The sequence below is a fragment of the Oryzias melastigma genome, linkage group LG5, assembly GCF_002922805.2.
Source record: "Oryzias melastigma strain HK-1 linkage group LG5, ASM292280v2, whole genome shotgun sequence".
NCBI classification, from domain to species: Eukaryota; Metazoa; Chordata; class Actinopteri; order Beloniformes; family Adrianichthyidae; genus Oryzias; species Oryzias melastigma.
In genome coordinates, this window is record NC_050516.1 from 13549510 (window position 1) to 13574904 (window position 25395).

General features: G+C 39.5%; 1 protein-coding gene across 1 annotated transcript in view; it reads left to right on the top strand.

Moving 5' to 3' along the window:
- The first annotated feature begins 528 nt into the window (after window positions 1-528).
- Window positions 529-25395, top strand: part of LOC112144627 (metabotropic glutamate receptor 7) — a 224648-nt gene continuing 199781 nt past the window's right edge. The window contains exon 1 of the mRNA XM_024269253.2: window positions 529-1872. Coding sequence (XP_024125021.1) covers window positions 1360-1872 — 513 coding nt within the window. The 5' untranslated portion in view covers window positions 529-1359. The remainder of the gene's footprint in view (window positions 1873-25395) is intronic.

The window sequence follows — 25395 nt, forward strand, 5'->3', positions numbered from 1 at the left end:
CCCCAACTTAAGAGATCAAGTTCACTTAACTTATTGCTTTGTTGTGGATACTTTATTTTGTAGGTTGATAAAACGTAGTTTTGTTATGCCAACAAAGCAAGTGAAGTTATCGCAACTAAATTTTAAGTGTGTGTAACAAATTTTTTCAAGTAGTTTCAAGTTGGTTTGAGTTGACTTTACTCAAAAAATTAATTAGACTTGATAAGAAAGGGAGTTGAAAATACTTAACTTCCTTAGTTGATACAACACAAATATTTGTTTGTTTAACTTAAAAAAAACATTTCCTAAAACAAAGCAATAAGTGAGATCAACTTGATCTTTTAAGTTGGGGAAACTTATTGTTGAATTAAACTAACTTGGAATAATTTGTTAGACCTAATCAAAAATTTAAGGCAGCCAGGTTACAAATTATTTTAAGTTGGGCCAACTTGGAATTTTTTACAGTGAAGGCTTTAACTGTGCCGCCTCAACAAGTGCATTTATTCTATTCTGTTCTATTCGACTCGATTGTTATTGTGACGCACGAAGCCGCGCAGGTTTGGGGAGATATTTCTCGACAGCCGCTCTCTGACAGTCATTATTGCACAAACGAGTCCAGGGTGTGTGTGCGCGCGTGGAAGTGCACGGCTGTTATTTGTACGTGCGGCGCACCGTGCCTTCGCTGCGCGCGGACGCGTCATTCCCCCCGCGCGCCGCTCCAGACGCACTTTCGGTGTCTCTCCACGCACATCACGCGCACAGGTGACAGCCCGAGGCGGGGCGGGAAAGAGTGAGGGGGCAGCGGGGAAGGAGGAGACTGTAGCACACGCGCGTACAGTCACACGCACTCGTGTGCAGCGCAGTTGTCTCGTGCTGTTGGCGCGCGCGGAGCAGCTCCATCTCTCCTCCTTTCTGCGTGTGGTTTGTGGAAAGTAGCGCAGACAATTTTACGCACGTCTGCGCGCGCGAATATGACATTAGTGCGGGACGTGGGCTGGAAGAGGAGCACCGGGAGCTCCTGTAGGAGTTAAAGGAGTGTTTGTGCGCTCCTTTCTTCTGTGCTCCGTTTTTCCCACCTCTGTGTTTACTCTGAATTCCAGCATGGACCCAGGAGCAACAAGCGGTGGAGTGCGGCTGCTGTGTGCGCGCCTGGCAGGAATAATGCGCGTGTGATTAGGTGGATTTGGGGCTCAAACTGCGGGAATCCTGCGCTCTGACTCCTTGTGCGCGTGCAGAACAGGAATGAACACGGATTTGGGAATCTTATAACTGTCTTCAGAACTGTCTCGCGCCTGGCGCTGGTTCTGCGTTTTTTCCGCGTGGAGAGCGTCGCGGAGCGGCTTGATTTCCCTGCCGGAACGGCGTGGAGCGGACCCCACCATGGGTAGGTACCCGAGCCGAACCCCTCAGCTTGGCGCTGGGTTCACATTCCGGCTCCTGTGGACGCTCCAGGCGCTTGTGGATCTGTCCGCCTCCCAGGAGATTTACGCGCCACACTCGATCCGGGTGGAGGGCGACGTGACGCTGGGGGGGCTTTTCCCGGTGCACGCCAGGGGCGTCCCGGGGACGCCGTGTGGGGACATCAAGAAGGAGAACGGGATCCACCGGCTGGAGGCGATGATGTACGCTCTGGACCAGATCAACAACGACGACGAGCTGCTGCCCAACGTGACGCTGGGCGCGCGGATCCTGGACACCTGCTCGCGGGACACGTACGCGCTGGAGCAGTCCCTGACTTTCGTCCAGGCGCTCATCCAGAAGGACACGTCGGACGTGAGGTGCACGAACGGGGAGCCGCCAGTGTTCGTGAAGCCAGAAAAAGTTGTGGGGGTGATCGGAGCGTCTGCCAGCTCCGTGTCCATCATGGTGGCCAACATCCTGCGCCTCTTCCAGGTAGGACCTCTCATCTCCCGGGGACCTCTTCCTCCTCCTCCTCCTCACCCCTCCTTCGGTGCTGCTGCGGGAGAACCCATTCAGTGGGTTGGTGGGAGGGGGTGCGGGCGGTCACGCTTCTGCTGGATGATGAGTGATGCTGATGAGAGGATGGAGAGGCGGACCTGACAGCAGAGCAGCTTTTGGTTTAAGAACCTGAACAGGTGTTTTCTGTTCTCCTCGAAGAATTCTCACCTTCGTTGCCAGTTTTCCTCTCTTGATCAAAGCTTGAAGTTCTTTTATTTTCAGTTAAAATTAGAGCAGTGTTTTTGGATGAATTTGAGGAGCTCCAGCTCTCATTCAAAATGATTAATTTTGTTATGTTTGTAATAAATAAAGAAGCGTGTAATGATGATTTCTTAATCTGTCTAAATAATGTTGCTAATATAATATATAATGATACTGAAAGAAACTAGTTACATTAAAAATGTTTAAAGATGAGATATTAGATACATACAAGCAGAAAAATTAACTAGAACAGACTCAAATGTCAGCTGGAGACCTAGATGGGATACAGATGGGATAGAAATGTAGAAATGTTAAGTTTTGAGAGACTTATAGTTCCTGTTATTAACGTCGCCTTTGTGCTAACGTAAAAGAAAAAGATGTATAAGATTTTTCTTTGTTTTGTTACATTTGTTCAAGGCTAAAAACAGGCTAATAGGTTTTTCTTTGTAAAATGGCATGCAGAGCATTAAACTAGTATTATATTGACTAAAAAGTAATTTAGGGTTAGTATTGGACAAAGCTGTTTTCGGGGCGGCAACTTGTCCCCCTGTAGCTCCGCCCCTGGTCAAAAGACATACATTTACTAAATGCTTGAAAAGAAAAAAAAAATGCTCCTTATGGGGACGCTCTGCAAAGTAAAGCAAGATGTTTTTTTGTGTTTGTTTTTTTTCCCCCTGTGGCACCATTCACAGGTAAAAATCACAAAGTGTTTCACAATAGTAAAAGCATAAGAATGACTACCAATAATCATGAGGCAAAAAGACAGGAAAAACTCAAAGACAAAATTAGATGAACTAGTTGCTCCTCTGAATAAAAACATATTGACCTGACTTTTAAAACACTCACATAGTGGATCTGATGTAGTGACAGAAGGACGTACCAAAGACGAGGAGTGGCAGCTTGAAAGGCGAGCTCTCCTCTGGTTTTATGGCAGCTTTTTGGAATTTGTAAAAGTTTTTGGTTTGAAGACATCAGATGCATCAAACTTAACTTTTTCAAAAAATAGGATATTTTCCTTTCAGTTACATGCAGAAATATGAATTGAAATCAGACTTGTCATCAACATAATTGTTTTTCATTTTTTAGTTCAAATGTTTCCTCTGATTTTTTTTTTTTTTTTTAAACCTCGTATAGAGCTGGGATCTGCAACCTGTGGCTCTTTTATCCTTCCATGGGGGGCTTTTTGGCTTTGAGGAAAAATGCTAACAATTTGAATAAATAATAGTTTTGTAGTTTAGGTTCATTTTTCAATCTGGCCAATTGAGACCCACATAGAACATGACTCTTTATTCCACCCTTCTGCAGTCTGAACTATGACGGGAGAGGATTGACTATTAATTGGTTGAATTTTTAAAAATGTTTTAGTATTATTTTTCTGGGAAATCTAAAGAAAATAATTATTTAAAATGTGGTTATGTGTGACTTTCTGGAAAGACATAAATGTTTGTGTTTAGGCTGTGATTGCTACACCACTTTTGTTAGCCTAACTGACCCCAGCCCCACATCAGAGAAGAAAACTGTTATGTGGCTCTCATAAGAAAAAGTTAGGGGCCCCTTAATTTATTGTTTTGGTTTTATCACAACTGAGCAAAGTGATGGCAAAACATTTAATCTTTGAGTGGTTTATTGTTAGAATGAGATTACATTAATGCACTTAGATGTATAGTTCAAACTTTTTTTTTCTACACTAATGTTTTGGTGTAGTAAAATTAGAAAAAAATGAACACTAAATAAATTATAATAATAAAGAATAGTTTTTTTTTTCTTGCCTTTTTAATTAAAGTAAATATGCTGGAGCTGGATAATACTTTTTAAACCTATATTATATAAATACATTGCTTAATGAACACAAAAATATAAATAAAGTGCATTTTTTTCTAACTTTGAGGTGGGACATTGCAGTTGTAGTTTGCTTTTAGTCCATTAGGAACTTGGTGTTAAGATGTTGCAGACGCCAGATATAGAGCAAAGGAACACAGCTTTAGAGATGAGGACATGTCTTCTTAAATTACTTGTGAAGCTCCTAATAAATATTACAGTTATAAAGCTGAAGCAAATGCATAATGAAGGTCAACACAGATGCACCTTTCCATAAGCATCTGATTTCTGTACACATTGCTGGACGAGATCTGTGACAAAATGAATTTATTTTTGCAATATTTAACAATAACTTTGTAATTTTAAAGAATAAAAAATGTTGGTTTTTAGGGGTCATGTATGGAAGGCACAACAATTCCCCGGGGTTTATCCTCTGCACGCCTTTTTGAAGATTTCAAAGATCAAACTTCTGAGCTGAAACCTACTTCTGAAAGGGCTTCTTTTGGGAGCAGAACCAGTTTTTGTGCACCAATCCTTCCTGAAAAAGGAAAAAAAAAACCTCTACTATCTTGTACAAAAAAACAGGGTTAAAGATGGACAGAAGTTGGACTTTTAATGAGCGTGCATTCACTCCTCTTCATCTCAGAGGAAACGCTTTCTCAGAAATCAATGCGATTGACGGCCGATTTGTCTGTTGCACAATCTGAAGGTTCAGGTTGAGCTGAAGGTAAATGGGTCAGACGCTGTGCAGGGAGAGGCAGCTTGCAGATGCAGATTCCCAACAACGCGACCCTCAGTGGAACGCGAGTGGAGGCTAATTATTCTCCCTTGTGATGGAAAAGTCATCTGTTTCACAGCTGCTTTTAATCTATTACACCCCTGTTGTGCTGGAACGGTAAATGTCCCTCACCTATTTAGTGCCTTTTAACCTTGGATCAGGTTGGACAGACTCTTTACAAATACTGTTTGACAGAAAAACACTCAGAGCCTCCCACTGAACACTCATGGTGAAACGCTTTGGTCTGAACAGTCACGTTGGAGACAGCACGAGCTTCTGCATGCAGCTCAGGAGATCTTCAAATTGTATGTGTGCTTTAAATAAAAACACAAGACTTTTATGTCATTACTAATAATGAGAAGAGTCATCAAACCAAATACTGAAATACTGGAATGACTTAAAACAAAGTACAGCTTAAGTAAGATTTCTTCTTTGCAATGGTAAAGGCAAGAATTTATAGATTTAAAAAAAAAGCACAAAATGTGTCTGACACCACTTATATATGGCTTTTCTCATGATTTGGTTCAAACCTTATTATTTTTGTATTATTTTATTTTCTTTCTTTTTTTTTGTCACGGTTTTGTTTCAGTTTGATATATGATTTGTGTATAACAAAACAACAACAAAAAGATTACGATAAAAAAAAAAAAATAAATTAAAAAAAAAAAAAAGTGAATTTCTACAAAACTCAGTTCTGGGCCCCCTAATGTTTGACATTTACATGCTTCACATTACCGAGTGGACAAAATACGTTTCAACAGGATTGAAGCTAAAATATGCCTCATATCACTTTCTAGGCAAGGCAGGTTTATCAGTATAGCACATTTCATGTACAGAGACAATTCAAAGTGCTTTACATAAAACATTAAAAGAAACTAGGTCAATTAGGAGGGGACTGTGATTCTAATCAAATGTTATGTGTAATTTATCAGGCTGAAGACTGGATGTGATTAAGTTTTGTCAGTTTAAGCAAACATAGATTATTATTTTGATGCATTGGGAACCGCTGCTTGTGTTGGTTTTCTTAAAAAAACAAAAAAGACAAAACTTGGACTTAAGTTTGCTCTGAACCTTGAATTTGGACTTTAAAATGAAGAGAAAAGATCTGTGGAGGACGCCTCTAATTGCTACATTCACACCGGGCATACGACCCGCATGCTTGAACATGCGTTTTGCATATGATGTTCACACCGGTCTGTCATTAGCACTTGTCTGCCACCTACAGTTACACGAGAAGTGGTGCAAAATGTCAAAGCAGTGCGAATCTAACAAATCTTGCTGCAGGCTTTTTCTTTTACACCTCTACGCGGATATATGTAAGACTTTGTCACATAGTTCTGAACTGGCACAAACCCAAATTATTATTTTTTTTTCTCCATAATCAGTTTTCACTTTCGTGAGTTGAAAAGAATATGTAAAAACCAAATCCCAGATTGGTAAAAGTTTGACGTGTTTAAACTCTCCAAGCGTGTTCAAAGGCTACGCATTTTGTGAGTAGAACCTAAAAATGATCTTAAAAATGTATATCAACGTGAAAGGGAGAGTTTTGAATGCAGAAGTTTGAAAAGTGCACTTACGTACGTGCTTTTAATTAAAAGTTTTTGCTTGAACACTCTGTGCTAGAGTCAGTGTAAAATCAAGTATATCACGACCAAGTCTCCTCCTCCCCAATGCTCCACATTCAGACCAATAATGCTCACAAATCACTGATTATGACAGTAAAATGACTTGTAACTGTAGTACTTCTAGTTCCACAAACCATCTGTCTTTCTTATCGTCATGTATGCTCATCTGTTGCATGAGTGGGATCTGTCATGTTCTGTGTTCTCTGAGCTGATGTTCCTTGTTTTCCTTCTAGAAAGACTCTTTGCCAACATTGGCACCGTCACATATGGTGGAGTCATAACATCGTATCTAATGAGCTGTAACCAGCGTTCCACCCATTAACTCTAATTACCAGCAACAGCACCGCAGAGAGAAGCAGAACACTTTTTGTCTTCAGAGAACATCTGAGGCACCCAGCAGCACCTTCATTGCAGAGCCTGATCGCTGACACACAGAAAACAACAGGCGTGCTCTGTTGTTTTGGTTTGTTTTGGCTGAGTGGTTAAGGGTCAGTACGTCTTTACATTTCCTTGGATGACACAAGACAGAACAAATTTTGACGTCCAAGACAACAACTCAGAGAAGTCAAAGGAGTCAGAACATGAACTGAGGATCTGCGTCTTTGGTTTTCCTTGTCTTGGTTGTCAGTTTGTTTACTTGGGTTTGGTTTATGTTTACTTTTTGTTCAGTTTTCTTCACTTGGCGGTTTGGATTCTGCATCCCCTCACACTGCCCTAAGGTTTTTTAATCCTTCCAGTGGCTTTCTGCTGACGAACTACAGTGTTCTGTCTGTATAATTCTATATTTAAGTTATTCACATTGACTGTATATGTGAGCTGAACTGAGCAAGTGTGATGTCATCTAAAGAAAATGGCTCATTTAATTCAACTCAGTTGCCGTTTTTTTACGATATGGACAGCATCACGTTGGAACTGGAAATAGTCAATAGCCAATCGGTCAGAGTGAGCATTTCTATGACAACCACTCTCGCCAATCAGGAGTGAGCTTATTGGAAGGCCACACCCCTTGAGAGAATCTGTCAAATGCTTCGAGCATTCGATGTGAGACCACCTACTTTTTTAAGGCCTCTGATTGGCCAGTTTATAACTTGGAAAAACTTGTAACAAGGAAAGAAAAATATCATGAAAGAAATAATGTTTAGCAAGAACATATTTAAAAATGTATCAGAGCAAGAATGTTATTCTGACAAATACATTAACTGAGCAACTTTTTTTTTTGCTGTTGTTAGTTTACAATCTTCTTTAAGGTGAATGAGAACCTTTACTTACCATCACTTTTAAGTTACTTCATTGAGTTCCTCCCACATCTCTCGTCTTCTGGAGTCAGATCCTTCACGAATCCATCATCGTCATGATAAAAAAAACATGTCCCATTTTCTCAAATAAAATTATTTTTTCTCATGTTTAAATGGACTATTTAAGAAATTTCTGCCTTGATAAAGAAAACGAGAAAAGATTATGGGGCCATAAAGGGGAAGAACAAAGCAGCTGATCATGGAGACCCTCAAAAGATGCTGTGCTTGTAGTACTGACTACAAACATACTGTCAAGAATCTTTGAATTATTTCTCTTAAAAATATATTTCCATAAATGTAAAGCTTTTTATTATTGTAAAGGGATTTTTTTTCATCTTTTATTTTATTTTATTTTTTTGTTCGACAGGTACAACTCTTTTTTTTATTGGCCCGACGTGAATAATTGACTTGTATTTAAATACTTGTATTTGCAGTAACAAAAGACAGCAAAAATGCAAGATCCACTCACAAAAAGTGATTTTGTGAAGAATAAAAATGCCCATGTGTTAAAAAGTCAGTTTAAAAATTAAAACTCACAAATGATATTTGGGAGAAACAAAAAACATTAATGAAATCAATTTTATGAAGGCAAAATATTTTGGATTCATATAAAGACATGTAAATTTATCTGAATAAATACGAATATTGACTCAACCCTTGTGACTCAACAATTAAAAAAAATGCAGAAAAACAAACAAAACCAGTAAATGAAACATTTATTGAATACCTTTAACAAAAAACTTCTGCATTATTTACTTTTAACAGGCCACCCATATGGGTGTGCTCAGTCGTGCGTCATCATGGATGCTGCTCTTGGACGAGTTCTCAGCTGGCAGTTCACCAAACTCTGTGACTCAAACTGTTTGTCTTCATAATTCGTGAGCCTTTGATGGATAAGAATAAAAATAAAAAGATTGGAAGGGACATTTACTGGTCTTGCTTTTCATTGGGTTTGTTTAATTTAGACAGAAAATACACAAAATGATTTTTCGCTTGTGAGAAACTGAGAAATCTGTTTCTGAGTTTGTGTCTGTAAATCTTCATGTCACTGCGAGACGATGGTTAGCATCTTTAAAGCAAAGCATCATCTGCAGCATTTACGCTTTTAATAACGTTACAACATCTTTCTATTTACCTCACAGGCCTGATAAAATATCTGAATTACTCTGAAGTTTTGTTTTCCTTCTCTTTCAGAGGTGTTGTAAGGTGTGGTCCTCTCCACCAGTTAGCCATGAACACCACTGAAATCAAGCTCTGGAGGGGATTTTTCAGAAGGTTAGAATAGTCCTGCAGGTGCTAGAAAGTTGCAGCGTTTTATCTCTAGCTAAATTTCCATTAACAAATGTGCAAAACTTTATCGAAATTCTTGAAATGCCCAAAAAACACAATTTCGCAATTACACTGTTTCCATTAAAAACATGAATATGTGAATAAACACAAACTAAATCGCGCGATAAGTCATTAAAAAATGCAGCGAACAATACTTTGATTTACAGCAGATACATTCACATTTCTGCCACAGCACTAGCGTTCATCATCATCTATCAAAGGAGACGTCAGAGTCTTATTCAGACCATTGAATGGCAAGCTATGTGGGAGCGGCTGGGAGCGGGGAAGCGGAATGAGGTGAACTTTGGCATAAGTAAAAATCTACTTTCACCCCTGGGGGGAGGTGGCCAGTTTCAATGTTTAGTCAATGGTACAGGCTTGCTCTGAGGTGAACGGAAGCCACACGGTGCGATTTGAGCGACCAGCACGGCATGAAGTTCTGGCAGCAGCTCGATTTTTTTTTTTTTTAAATTGACGTGTTACCATGTTACCATTGTTATTGCAAATCCAATTTACATAACTTCATAGCCTCTGTAGCAGAAAGTCTGCTGTGAGCGTAGCCATTTCCACTTTAGGGTGCAGATAGAATATCAGGCTCTTCCTGACATCAGCCTCACTTACCGGGCTTGGGACACGTACAAGCAGGACAGTAGTATGTTTCTTGTTGAGGCTGCATCTATCCTTTCTTTTTTTTTGGCACCATCATAGCATTTACACCAGGACAGAGTATAACAATGTATATTTCTTAGCATCCTATCAACCTCTTCTGCTTCTGTTTTGTTTCTGATGTGCTTTTTGCTGCTTCCTGCAGATGTAAGAAAATACAGTGAAAGCTGTGACTCACAGAGGCATTGTATGCCTTCTAGTGTATGTGTATGACAGCAACTTCCACAATATAGCATCTAACAGGATCTTGTGTTTGTGAAGAAAGATTAAAAAAAAAAATCATGGCTGTTAAAGCATGAATGTTAAGAACTCTGTCTTCTGACAAGAAGTTGGTGATTACACAGGTTAAGCGCTGGAAATCATGCACAGCTGCTCGGTGTAAAATACCTGAGCTGTTTCTGCATTCAGATGGATATTAAGTGCTGTAAGATTGCGTGTCAGCTGGGCTGACTGCCGTCACATTGATGTGTCATGCTGGCTGAAAGTGTCCTGACCAAACATCTGCAGCACTTTCCACACTAAAAGTACAGTTTTGACAATCCTAAACAGACCTGTAAAGAGATATTCTTGTCCCAGGCATTACATGTTATAATGATGAAAAGATGATCCTGACAAGACATGACATATCTGTCATATATATAGATATAGATATAAAGATGTATATTTGAGTTGTGACTGTTAACGAAATTAATAAAAAAAGAAAAAAAGACACTAATATTTACTAACGCTAATTAATTACATTCCGTGAAGCAACTGTCTTCCGCTGGTTGAGGCTTCCACGGCGTGCGTTACTTTCTGTTAATGCACATGCAATCGGGCACTTTCCCGCTTATAACATGGTCACTTTCTAAATAAATAAATATTCAATCAGTTTTTAGTATTTTATTCTCGTTATATTTTAGGGTGTTTTTTGTTTGTTACAATACTCTTACTATTTGATAAGTAATGCAGCCTACAGACACGTTGAACTTCATAACTTATTATAATTACTAATATAATGGCTTTTACACCTGAATATATGACTATTTTTAATATGTGCTTTTTTTAAAATCAAGTCATTTTGCCTTAGGAAACGGACGCATTAAAATAGTCTTTATTTATAGGTATAGGCAATTATGGACAGTCAACTAAATTGACAATTTTTTTAGTTAATTTATTGTAATTTCATCTCACTCTGATCATCTTTTGATCTATTGTAAAATTGTTCCCACGGGTCTTTTTTTTAGGAATTTGCCATTTATAGTAAACATAAAAAACAGTTTTGTTTTCTAGGACATTGGTTCTTCAGAGCAGCAGTAGAAAACTAGTATTTCAACTCTAAGTTGAGGGTGGGACAGTTGGTGTGGAGCAACCCTGCTACCCTACGTCACCCATAACTGAGAGCTCTCTGTTTACACACTCTCTCACAAGGTTACAGCCCTTCACACCTCTAACAAAGATGTACACAGATCTCGTCTACGAGTGGATGCATCAGAATGGAGTCGAGCACGGAGGGTGTGGCTGCCCAGCATATTTTCTATGTACCAAATACGATTTTTTTAAAATGACTTTTTTTGTCTGTTCCCTGTTCAAAACAAATTGAATAAAGAAATATGAAATTGTCAGGACTCAGGCTGCCATTCCCCCTTTTGGGCCACCAGAGGGAGCCATCACCAGAGTATTGACACTCCCTGTGCCTTTTCAACACTCAAAATCCCATCAGCCTCTGCTCCCTCTTCCCAGCTGTTCCCCATCAGCTCATCACCACAAACAGTATTTAGACAGTCACTGAGCTCTGCTCAGTGTGAGGTCTTGTTTTTGCACTGCAATCAGGCCAAGCATTTATTCTATGCCCTATTCCTGTTACTTGACTTCTGCCTGTTTTTGACCACGTCGTGCCTTCTTCCTGCCTGTTTGTGTTTGCTATTAAATCCTCTACATATGGATCCAAACGCTCCTGTCTCTTAGTTACAGTAATCTAAAAATCTGTTTTTTTTTTTAGAAATCTCAAAAATTGTTACTAAAGAGAATAACAAATGTTTGTTAGACTAGACTACATTATTAGATTACATTTTATTGTCCTTAAAAATGAACAGATACAAGATAACGAAATGTAGTTTGTATGAAGATAAGCATATAAATCTGAAATTGATTCAAGGTAATACTACAGTTATGTGCAGATTTACAGGGTAGCTGATAAGAAATGTACAGGTTATAAGTATGTATTTGTGTAGTAATAGCTACATACTATATGCAGTGATAAATGGTCAGAAATTGGACAGACTGTATGAGTGGGGGAGAGAATCAGTGGAGGGCAGAGTTTAGGATGGATTAAAGTCTTGTTTAGTATTAAAGTATTGTCTGTCTTCTTCCAGCATTAAAGGTATTTTTGAACCAGCACAAAATGCTCACATTTCAAAAGAATATGCTCTAAACATAGACATTAGACTCTTCAATGCCTCATAGACAATGGACAATAATTAGTGTTGTCATTATTTTTCAAAGTGTATTTTTAGTATAATATATAATGTATCTACTTTTTAAAAAAAGCTATGGGGAAAGGTAATGTAACCCTTTATGGGATTTGTGACGTTTTGTTCCATTCCATTCTATTTTGTTCATATATTTTTTTGTATTTCATTTTAGAATTAGAAGTAGAAGCATTTATTATCATTGTAACGGTGCAAGTAGTACATTACAACGAAATTACATGGAGATAGAGAGGGGGAGGCAAAGTACATAAGGGGATCAGTGGTGGCAAAAAAAAAGAACATACATCTGTACTCTGCTCTAAAGGGCCAGGATATAGATGTAGGATAAAAAGACTCCGCTATACAAGAAGAAGCACAAAACGAGAACGGTACACGTGATATAAGCTGTAGGATGGGGTATGAGGGACGGAACAACCACCAGTGCACTGTTCCGGGGGCTGCAGCCATTGGAGGCGCTGCCCACTTCAGAATGTGCACTAGAGGGGGATGAGGAGGTATGCTGAAGTCAAAATAAGCCTGAACAGGCAAGATGCAGCAGATGTTGACCTTCACATCCAACCCACATTTCATTCACTGAGGAAGCAGAATTGTTTTGGGAGAGAGGAAGGCCAAAGCGCTGAGCTCAGGGGAGCCAGATTAGATCAAATACTTTTGGGCATCAGCAAATCAACAATTTTTGTCTGCTGGTTGTGTCCATGGCTGGACTCGCAGAGTCTTGAGGTGATTTTTCATGGACCAAGTTGTGGGAAATTTAGACCAGTCTCCCTTCGATCCAAACAGGAAGTATCTCCAAGTTGGTATCCATTGGTATCCACAGGTTCAAGGCTCGCCAGCGATCTGCCTATGTGGCCAAGTGAGGCACAGTGACTTTGATCCGTTTGCGAGAGTTGTGAGAGTGTTAGGATTAATTATTTTAAAAAAAAAGAAAAGAAAGTTGACATAAACAGGATGATGGATTCTTCAGACATTTAAGTTCAAAGTCCTTGAATGTATCTGGCTTTCAAATAATTATGGAGAGCAATTTCATAAATAACACAGAATTATCTTAGCTTGAATTCATATTAGTCCCATAATACGATGAGAAGATTGTAATGTTTGATCTAATTAATGCTTGTGGACCAATACATGAATGTTTTCATTAACTTTATTTGAAAAACATCATGGTATGGATTCAGATTAGATTAGAGACCATGTGATCCCTCAGGAATTCTGATCCGGCAGGGATGACGGAGCTTTCTACGTGTCAGACTGGCTCCATATTAATGTCACTGACGCCCTCTTTGACGGGCAGCTGCTCATGTGGACAGAAACACAGAACGTAGTCGCTGTGGTTTTGATTCAACCTCATTCCTCCAGACTGTTTTTAGTTGAGAATGCAAAACAGCAACTGAACTGTCTGAGGTGTTCACGGCCATGATGCTTGTTGCCATGGATACCACTGAGCACATTGTTCTTACTGCTTTGCACAGTAGTAACAACAATGAAGTTTAATTGATCTGATGTTGTGTGGCGGCGTGTTCATCAGCGGCTGCTGCCTGAATGATCTGACAGGAGCTGTGTGGAGTAAGAAGTTCCTCCTCAACAGACCTGTGAAGAGGAGAGATGATGAAATGCAATCTCTATTTCCTACCTTTGAGATTCTGAAGCAGCAGTGTTCATCTTCATTCGATGCTCCTCCTGTCAGCAAGTTATTCTTCGGTCTGCAACAACCAGAGCCCTGCAGAAGTCACAGAGCAGAAGAGGAGAGAGGCAGATCTCCAGCACCCCTGTTGGTAAAGGAGCTTTCTTGCATGAAGGCGTGGTTGATGTCTTGCCAGCTCAGGCATGAGGTCAGATCAGGAAGACTGCTGCAGCTCGTCTCGCTGACCTGTCGCTCTTCGAGGTGATGGAAGTAGCAGAAGCTGCAGAAACTGAACTCCACAAGGTTTCTGCAGGTGTCAAGGAGGGGCACGCCTGTAACGTCATCCAGAAATCTGTTAAGTTTAAAGCTATCATTTAAACACTAGTCAAATTTACACTGCATGGTCCGTCTGCGGTGCGTCTCCCTTGTGTTGCGTTAGAAGTCCATACATTTATTTACATCAGGGGTGTCAAACTCATTTTTGTTCAGGGGCCACATTCAACTCGTCTGATCTCAAGTGGGCCGGATCAGTGACATAATAGAAAAAACAATCTATGCTCACTTAACTTGTTAACTATATTAGCTTTGTTTTTGTTTTGTTTGTCAGATGTAGAAAAGAAATGCCTCAAACAACCTGGTAGCCTTACCACTTATTATTTTTATATCTCTTGTCATTCTAGTCTTGCTTTTCCTCTGCTCCCCCTAGTGGTGGATTTTTTCATTGCAGTCATTTCTTTAAAGAACCATAACTCTCCACAGGAATGGGCAAGAACTTGCTTTTTTTCCTCTTCACAACTGGGCCATCCTAAACCATCTGGCGGGTTGAATAAGGCCCACGGGCCGTATGTTTGACACCCCTGGTTTATATCGTCTCTGTTGTTCGTCCACTCCCTCTAGGCTTCTGTGAGAGTAGTTTGTGTGTCATCAACATTCAAAACTTTGACAATCAATCCTCATGTCCTCTCCTTCCTCACCGAGTATGTTTTGAAACATAAATGATGTTTTTGTACGTGGACTTTTGGCATCACTCAGTCCAGATCTCTCTTACAGTCAATGGGTGTGATAGATGGATTAACTCCTGATCTAAAACGGGGTAATACAAGCACATATCTTTGAAGATTTTCATTCATTCTGAATAGTCCCCTAACAAAAAATGTGAAAAAATTATGTTTTATCTTTAAATTGAAGACAATGTCTAATACATTTTCAGAATTCTAAATGAGAGCAATATTAAAACATTGTTTATGGCTTTTAAGAATATGTGATTATGTTATTACTTTAGAGTAGACAGTCAAATGTGGGACAAACTTATTTGTTCAGACTGTCAACAGCTGGACAGACACTGGTGGCTAATTTTTAAACTTTGAGCAATTTAAGCATGGCCAACTAGATTCAGCGTCAACGAAGCTTTGAGTTGAAGAAAGAGACAGACTCCCTGCATTGTTTCATCATCAGACTTTGTTGTTTTCATGCTCCAGCCTCCATGCAGGCTCAGAGCAGTGCTTGGTTCAGATATTTCAATCTTGACCATCCCTGCAGCTTCACTGTCAGCAGTGCTGGGCACCACTCGGATTCACCATCAGACCAAGGAATGAAGCCAGCGTTCAGCCCTCACACTGTCAGAGCGGCTCACACTGCTTCACTGATTCACTGGATGTCTTTTGCCCAAGGTGCACCACTGCTCCACTTTTGGATTCTTTATCATTTTTGATTTTTTTATGCTTTGTTTAAGCTCTGAGAACCACAAAAAAACACAGATGATCAATGTGTGTGACGATTGGTGCAGATGGCGGATCAGTGCTGCCTGAAACAATGAGATGAAACTACAGGTTATGAAACATTATTTTTTTCTTTACTTGAGGCACAAACAGAGAGAAGAATTTTTATAAAATTTGCAAACAGTTGGTCTGCACCAGTGCAGTGTAATCCACCACAACGGCTCAATCTGTGAGGAGGACAAAGCACAAAGAATGAAAAGGCTCCACAGAAGCCATTGTGGGGTTTTTCTCCTCCCAGCAGATATGCAGAATAATCATCTGGGACGGAGCTCTGGCTACATGCTCTAATTAATGATTTCATTATTTCTCTGAGTCACTGGACCCCTGTTTAAAGCCCATGTTCCCTTTTTGTCTTGTTCGCTCCATTATCTAGTGATGTCATTATAGTCTTACCCTCTTACTCTCCTCCTCATGACAATCAGTATTATTTTCTAACCTGTACTTTCAGCTTATTTTTGACAACATTTTATGATTTGCTTTAACTTCTTTGATCTTCTTCCTGACTTTTATCTCTTTTTTGTAATCTTTCTGTTATTCTACAATCAGCTTTTATCTCCCTGAAAGGCTGTGATGAATCTTCATCATCATCCTCTGTGAGTTTTCTGCTGCATCCACACATGACAGAAAAGTAATCAGGATTATTGTACCTTTTAATAGAAATATAGATTATTCTAGCTACTTTTAGAAAAGAAGATATATTTGTTGATTTTAAATTTCAGCAAATAGACATTTTGATCAAAAATTTGTTTAATTTGCATAAAAGAGTAAAACTGAAGAGATAATGAACATTTTTGACAACATGTTTTTAGAACTCAAATTATTTGCAATCACACTTTAAAGTCCCACTTCAACTATATGCTTATCTATTGTAAAATTGTTCCCTTTTAATTATGATATTGCAGTTTTTTGCTAAAATTTAAAACTCTTTATTGTTTGTTAATACATAGTTTCTTCAAAGCGCTGGGAGTTCATTAGAAATGTACCTTTGAGTTGTGGGCCGGACAGCTAGTGCAAAAGTAAGCTTCCACTGATATCCCATCATCCCTTTGTTTACACTTTCTCCTGCTTTCTCCCGCACCACAACTTCTAGCAACAAAAATGTCCACCAATGTCAGAGCTATCCAGCTGTAGTTTTAAGCCAGTTTGAACAAGAAAAATGAAGACGTTAATGGATCTATTTGTTTGCAAGTGGATGAATCAGAATGGAGTGGAGCAAGGAGACTTTGACTCACCCAATTCAGTTGCTGTATCTCAAATGAGAGCTGATTGAAAAGGAGTACAGTAATCCCCCCTTATTCGCAAACAGGACAAATCCACATACCACCTATCTCACCCCCACCCCCGGTGACCAAACAATGTCTGTTACCGATCCATACTCATCAAAAACACTTCTGATCATGCATTGTAAAACATTTGTTAAAGAAAATTGGAGTACTGTTCAACACATAGAGTTTTTTTTGTTTGTTTTGTTTTTTTCTGAATTTAGAACAGAAGACTGTCCTAGTAACAACATGCTTTATGATGCAGATAAGTAGTGTCACTATGTTTCTCTGTGCCTTAAAACCATGAGCGTACGCTTTCTCTGTCATCAAATAACAAACACCTGCTCCAGATGATTATTATCCTCCGCGATTATCCTCTTAGGCATATCAGGATTTTTTTCAGCCATTTCTCAGTCAGCTGATGCCATTTCTCCATGCAGGGGCATAAAGAAAGAGGAGGGGTAGCCAACGGGCGCTCCTCCTCCACGCTCCACTGTGTGGAAATACACCTCAGCACAGCAGCACCTCGCTCGGACCCAAAAATGTCATACAAGCCTCTTGAGTTGTCTGAGTTTTTGTGACGAATCGGAAGAGTCATGCCACTTAAAAAGAAAATCCGCAAATATGTGAGACCGCAAATAAAGGAACGTAAATACGCGGGGGAACACTGTACTCTGAAATGCAGTTTTAGTCCCGCATCACAAGAAAAATGCCACAAGAACATGTCAAAAACACCAAAAAAAACAACTTTTTATCAGAGTGGGTGTTTAAGAATCCGCCTGAAATAAAATGTTCCCTTTGGGAAAACTTTTGATGAATCATAATTGTAATAATAATGTTCTAAAAGCCACCAGAGATTTTATACAAATTGCCAACTTTAAATTCACATCTGACAGCAATTTACTACTTTTAAACAAAATGTATGCACAGTAAGCTCCTTTTAGTATCGATTTTTTAAAATGGCAATGCACAAAACACTTTAAAAAAATCATTAAATTGCATTTTTGCAGTTTTCCCATATTTATTTTAGCATTTAAAAAGTTTAAATATCATCAGAAACTGAAATATTAAGAACTCTTGTAATGAGTGAGGACATTATGTAAGAATGCAGAGCCTTCACAGCAGGAACGAGCCTGTGCCAAGTTCTGGAGGCTAAAAGCTGCAGCAGAAACAGACTCAGTCAGGCTCTGTGAATGTTTTCATTGTGAAAGCACATTTAAAGATACAGTTCACAAAGCATTGCAGTAAAACAGAGACCAGGTCAATGAACAAAACAAATTAAACAGAAGGCTATTACACTGCTAAGGACTGTTAGCTTTACATCAGAGTTTGTTTCCTTAAAAGTCTGAAGATAATGAGGAGTCCAATAACAACTAGCTACAGAGTGTTTTAGGTGAATTGTGATAAATGTAGTCTTTATTTATGTTTTTCTTATATTCTACTCCACGTCATAAAAAAAACCCATTCATCCAATTTCTTAACCTGCTGTATCCCTTTTGGGTCACAGGGGTGTTGGATCCAATCAGGGTACAGCTTGGACAGGTCACCAGTATGTCACAGGCCCTCACAATCACTCCCACACACATTCAAACCAGGGAAAAATTTAGAGCAGGGGTGTCCAAGTCCAGTCCTCGAGGGCCAGTGTCCTACATGTTTTCCAACCAACCTGCCATTGAAGCTCCTTATTGGCTAAACACACCTGATCCAGGTAATCAGCAGCAGATAAAGCGGGGTTTTTGGAGGCCGGACCTCGAGGCCTGAATTTGGGCACCCCTGATTTAGAGTAACTGATTAACCAATGAAGCATGCTTTGGTACATGGGGGATGCATGGAGAGAACATGCAAACTCCACACGGAAGGATCCCAACTGGGATTTGAACCATTGATTGATCACAAAATAACCTCTTAAATACATTAGAAGCAACTTGTGTTCTCGGTAGCGGAAAACTGCAATTTCCTGTTATTGAAACAACTAATTTGAGCAACAGCGCCCCCTTCCACCTTCACTGTGAAACTGCAGTTTATTTACATCCGAAACAAGTTGCTCATTAAAGTCTGTATCCAACAAATGCAGCGCTCTGAATTATTTACAAGCTACAAATATGTCAGGATATGAGTTCAGAACTTTCAACATCATTAACATACATGCATAAATAATTAACCATAATATATGAAAATGTTGAGAATTACTAAAGACACGGAGTCCTTTATTTATTCATGTAGGTTCTTAACTGCTCTTAATTTTTACTCAACTTCTTTTTGTCCTTCCACTTTTTAAAAGTGGTAGTGTTAATTAAAGAATAAAATGAATACATTTGTTGAATTCACAATTAACAGCATCAAAATTAGAATAGGGGGCATTTATTTGCACAATATAAAGCATACATTTGTAATATTCACTCAGTATTATATTAGAATGTCTATGAAGCTGTAGCGTGCTGCTGAAGTTTAAACTCTATTATTATTAAAACATTTTCTTCAAATATATAGCCTAAATATTTTTATTAATTACAGGAAGTCTGCAATATTAAAAAAGCTGTTTATATTTACTGGTTGTAGACAATTTGGGACAAAAGCATGTTTTGTGCTGTGTTTTGTGTGATCAGTCTCCGTTCAGATTGAAAGGATGTGCAATAATGACCAAAGACAAGGATTAGCTGTCATACTGTAACGAATTGGGTTTTGTTGTTGTTACCTTATGTCTTAGTCACAATTGCCCTTAAGGGTGGATACAGGCTATCTGTGGGCGAACAATTGGCAATCCCCCATGGGTCACACAAGTGGCGCACACAAAGTTTTAAGATTGTAGACCTGCCCCCAGTGCAAAAATATCAAGAAATGTCAAAAATGTCAATGTTCAAAATTTTTGGTTGGTTGAGAATTACCCAGTTTATTCATATTGTATATATCCGTAATTATTGAGTAAATCTTACAAAATTGTAAGCAATTTTTGTTAGATAAATACACAAATCTGTGGCTTTCCACAATGGTTCCCCTTTTGTCCATGTATGTCTAACAGACTTTTCACACATTTACCACCAATGTTTAACTTTTATATCACTTATACGGTGCAAATATCTTGCTAAAATTATGTAACTGATGCACAAATCACTAATGAATTGCATTTAAACAGCGCAATAATCACGCACGGTTCATGCACGACTCACGTATTGTGTGGCAGCTATATAAATCGGTTGATCTTTAACCCCCTCCCAGCACTCCATACCCCGTCCAGCTCGTCCTGGCAGGGGTCGGGTATCTTGGGGGCAAGAATACGACTCCCACCCATTTCAGTGGGAGTCCCTCCATGGCGGGCTGCCTCGGCTTGCACCATGCAGTGGACTTAGAGCTGGCGAGCACAGGAGAATCCAACTGTTAAATAAAAGCTAAGTATCAGGAGGGCTGCAGTGGGTGCTGTCCATGGTGCTGATACAATAGGATTTCTGCCCAGTGCTCTGAATGTCAACGTGAAAAATCTCAATGACGCGTATGTGTGAATTTTTCACGTAAAAGATCACATCTTTTCTTACTTTTTCAACATATATTCATGTATAACCAATTTTCATCTGTGCGACAATCGCAAAATATATGTACTGGGTGTAGGTGTGGTGGTGCAGATGGAGTCATTTTATTGCTATAAACTGCCTAATTTATAAATTCAGTTGTGGTGAAAAGCAAAATTGAGGATAGTAAAACTCTGTTGATTATCCTAATATGTTTTTGATAGACTCTGTTGCAGTTTGACAGTATTTTGGCTTGTTTTCCAGCATCATTTTTGTCAATTTGCTGCTGGTGATTTGGCCTGAGTGGCTTAAAATTGTTTGGTTGCATTTGTTGAAACTGTAATTTTTAGTGACTGTATCTGTTAAAATGAATCTGAGGTTTGCTGTGTTAAAGGCTGGAAGTCAGATTCATGTTGCTTCATTAGTGATTTATTTGTTTTTGATTCAGAGAAACAATTAAAAAAAAAAAAAGCATCCTGTCTGCACATGCTCGGATTGGTTCCTTCAGTGGAATAAACTTGACTCAGCGTAATGACGAGGTTCTTTGTGGTGCCAGCAGGGGTGTGAAGTGAAGCCGTGAGGGATCAGCTGACATTTCCTTGATTTCACACCAGAGAAAACAATAGTTTTGTCATAAAGACGCTTTCACACCACTCCCTCTTCACTGCAGCGTCTCATCGCCGCCATATGTGTAAACGTCAGCAGGGTTTTGTCCCACTCAGCCTGAGGCGTTAAATGGTTGGGCATGTGACTCTTTGAGTCAGAGATGCATAATTCTCTGAGGTTGCATCATGTATGACCTCACCAGTTGCTTCTTTATTAGCCCACAATATTTGTGTGGTGATATAAATTGTAAAGTGCACATTTCTATTTTTTGTAACTCAGCTGTTTCCCCATAAAAATAAGTAATAATAAAAATCTTTCCGTCTGGTCTGGCTCTTCTGCACTACAAGCTTCCAGCTTGTAAAGCTTCGAGCAGTCACTGCACCAGACAATAGTGGGATTTTTTTCTTTTGCATTAGCATAATAAAAAATATTAATTTTTAAATTTACATGTGACTCAACTATTTGCCGTCCAACACAGAAAGTGACATTGAAAAAACGTAAATGACTGAGAACCTTCCCAGAAGCATGTCTGACTATAGCCTCTGAAATGTCAGTTGAGTTCATCATTTTAAATTATAAATGCCTCATTCTGCAGTGTACGACTTGTGAAATATGACTTGACTTTTTATGGTTTTAAAAAAAACCTTTTATTATGGATGTGACTGTGCACGTCTGCAAAAGCTGAAAGTGGTGGGAAGGGTTTGAGCTGGTCTGTGGAGAAGACACTTTTTTATCTGTATGAAGGTTGATTAAAGAAAAAAAACAGAACTAAAACCCTTTTCTCAGAGACGTAGTATTATTTAGTATATTATTGTTCTACCTTGTTAAATCTAAACTATAGATTTTATGTACATTTAACGCACTTGTATTATACTATTTTGCTACTTTTCAACCCCTTGATTCATGAATATATTTCCAGCTATGAAAAAGAACATTTCAATTATGTCTTTGCTTTCAAGTAGATGTAAATTTGGAGCTGAAGTAGTTTGATGTAAATTTACATCAAAAGGTTTCAAGGGGGAGAAACATAAGAACGGCTTAGTTAAAAATTGTAAAGGAAAAAAAATGATATGACGCAAAACCTAACCTAAAGCCTTTTATTACCCAATCAAGACAAAAAAAATCAGCTGCTTGTTGCTTTTGGGGAGTAATGCACACTATTATTAATGTTTCTAATAATGTGTTCTCTAAATGTAATTTCCCGTTTGGTTGAGTAGGCAGTTCAAGGGTTAAATAACATTAAACTTCCTGTTAAATGGGAATCTATTCTGTTTTGTGTGTGTTTTGACCAGGGGCGGAGCTACAAGGGTGGGGGCAGGTGGCCTCCTTCAAAAAACACCCCCCCCCCCAAGCTGAGATTTTTCTGTAGCGTCTGCATGTTCTCTCCATGCATTTGTGGGTTTTCTCCATGACTCCGACCTTCTCCCAAAGTCCAAAAACATGCTTCATGTGTAAATTGGTGACTCTAAATTGTGCTGTAGGTTTGTGAATTTGTGGCCCTGCGCCAGATTGGTAACCTGGGTGTACTCAACCCTTACCCAGGAGTAGTTAAGGTCCAGCAACCTTGTGACCCCTAAAAGGATTTGGAAGGTTCAGAAAGTGATGGATGGAAGTGATGATTATGGTGATTATTTCATATTTTTAAGGGTAGAGCCTTTAATCCTCCTGGTTCGAGTTATTAATTCGGGTGTGATGTGAGCATGTGCAACTCTCACCTCTCTGAGAAATTGCTGCCTTCATAAACACAAGTATCTACTCTATTGGTATAAAGACTGAATGACACCCGACTGTTGGCCATGTAGACCATTCTTCCAGACGGTCCCCTATAAGATGTAACAGTCAAAACCCCCAAGTTTCCTTTAAGTTGTTAGCCAGAGTAAATTAAGGGTGATTACCGAACAAAAACTGGTGCCTCATGAATCGAAGGTAGTACGTTCAGTTGGATCCTTGTTTCAATACTCGAGCAAAAAACCAAAAAAAAAAAAACAATTGTTGTTTTTAAAAGAGAACAAAAGACTGTGGTTTAAATCAAGAGTCACTGAGTAGAACATCCAGAGGCTTTTGAAAGGGGGCTGTAAGCATGTTGTGGCGAGCTGTGTGTGTGTGTGTGTGGTGGGGGGGGGGACCCACAATCTTCCGATTTCGATCAGGACTTTACCAACCCAACTGCCGCACCACGGCCACCACAGTCTATCTCTGTGGCGTACTTCGTGTCCATAGTGCGCTCAATTCATTAAATCTACATACATCTACAACCATGAGCAGATCTTTGTTTTCATTCTATAACACTGCCTTCACTTTCTACAAAAGGGAGAGGGATATGTGTAAAAATGTTAATATCTATCAGAGAAAAGTGTTTAAAAACACACCTGTAATCCTACTTTGTAGATTTCCCCTTTTGTGTGTGTTTTTTTTATTTTTTTTTAAATGAGGAAACACTGTATTTCTAGTTTCAATGTGAGATCCAGAGTTCAGGATCCAAATCAGAGATTGATGAGGCTTTTATCTTCATCATTGCCATACTCTATTGACTTCCTAATTGTGTTGTATGAATCATTTTTTCCAAAGGCTCATCTATTTAAAGTTGTAAAGATTGTTTTCCTCACCCCCTCTAAAGGTGGAACCGAATGGTTTAGGAGGAAATAGTTTGATTGAATTTGGATCAAAGGATGTTTGACATCACATTAGAGCGGATTTCTCTGACGTGCTGATCAGACTCCAGTTTGGTGTTGTCTAACATTGCTCTGTGATCAGCCTCAGGTGTGCAGGTCTCATTAGACAGCATCCCCCCCATGCCGATCTGAAGCCCAACAGAAGCTGTGTGTCTCACTCGGTAAATCTTTGACTCTGGCCACTGCTGTCAAGGTCCGGGCAGCTACCTGTTCCTCTGAGTCACCTGCGCATGTTTTGCGGGTCAGCTGGCTTCAGATCGCATGGTTCGTTTGGATGGTGACTCATCCTGTTAGCACTCATTTCTCAATGGACTTCACGTGTCTGAATCAGGAGCAAGCGGGGAGCACTGAGCATCCGCCCTGAGGCCGGATCAACATGAAATCCACAGGAAAGGTGGAACAGAAGCATGACTTCCTGCCCAGACCCCAAAATGAGCAAAAAATCTGTAACTTCTGACACAAACGAGCAAAAATGCATCTTTTTCTCCAGTTTAATTTCATTTTTCACCTCAGATTTACAGTTTTTGTGTAATGCATTTTGATCACCCAATGCTTAAAACAACTGCTCTTATCTGTGAGTCAAGTAAAAACAAACAAACAAACAAAAAAAAAACGTAGCAATTTCACATACTTATCTTCCAATCTGCAAACTACAGGGAATACAAAATATGAACTGAAGTCACTCAGTCCAAACCAACAATGAAAATTCAAGTTTCTTTACAATCATATTCTTGCAAAATTGTCATTACGTCAGCCCGTATGTGCATCATAAAACAGGGCTTGCTCACACTATAAAAGTGGAGTTTACTGTCCTTGATGATGTGCATTTTATTGTAGTAAAACCCTAATAGGAACGTATACCTGATGGTATCGCACAGCATAAACTGAACCAGAGTGAGGAAAACAGCATTGGAGGAATTTACCGACAGAAGTGGCTCTACTTCTCTGGATATGTGGTTTCCTCTCCACTCCCTGTTTGCTGAATCTCTCCACGCTTACATAACAGACAGACATGGTGCAGATACATGAAGTGGAATCTTCCTTTAATGAAGTCAGCAGGCTGCAGAGGTTTCCTCGGTCAGTGAACTCCTCGTCGTCTTTGATGAAACTCACTGTGAGGAAAACACACTTGGCTGCTCTGCCACTGCACATTGGCCCCCCTGACCCGCCTCCCTCAGGGGGGAGTCCCACCCCCCAACACTAACACACACGCGTTTTTTTACGTGTACACCCACAAATATCACAGCGATGCTGCACAAATCCTCTGAGTGGATGATGTTCATCCTTTGGCTCCATCTCTGTGAGGACACGTCTGTGTGCTTCTGAGTGAAGAACTTGACTGTTGTTCCGCCTCAGGTTGCTGCACAGCTCCATGGTGAAAACGAGGTTCAGGATGGGTTTATATCAAGCTTGCAGTCTGAATTCAGTTTTGTTCCAACTTTGAAACACAAACCACACCTTTGTTTGCTATTAGTACTTCATCAAGACTAAAGTAGTGACCAATTTCCTTGTGCTTAATAGTTTGCTTGTGGTAGGAACACATGCTGAAGTAAAACAGATAAGCTCAGAGAATCTGCCCTGAGACTGGAAGGTCATTAGTTCAAGTCAAGAGTTATATCAAAGATGGGACCCAATGCATCCCTGCTGGACACTCAGCATCACGAGGTTGTATTGGAGGGTTAAACCACCAGATGCTTCCAGAGCGTGGCTGTTTCTGCGGCTCTCCACTCTCTCGGGATGGGTCAAATACAGAGAACCAGTTTCACACACCTAGGAGCATGACAACTAATGGTATCTTAACTTTAACTAGTTTTTTTAATGAAAAAAAACAT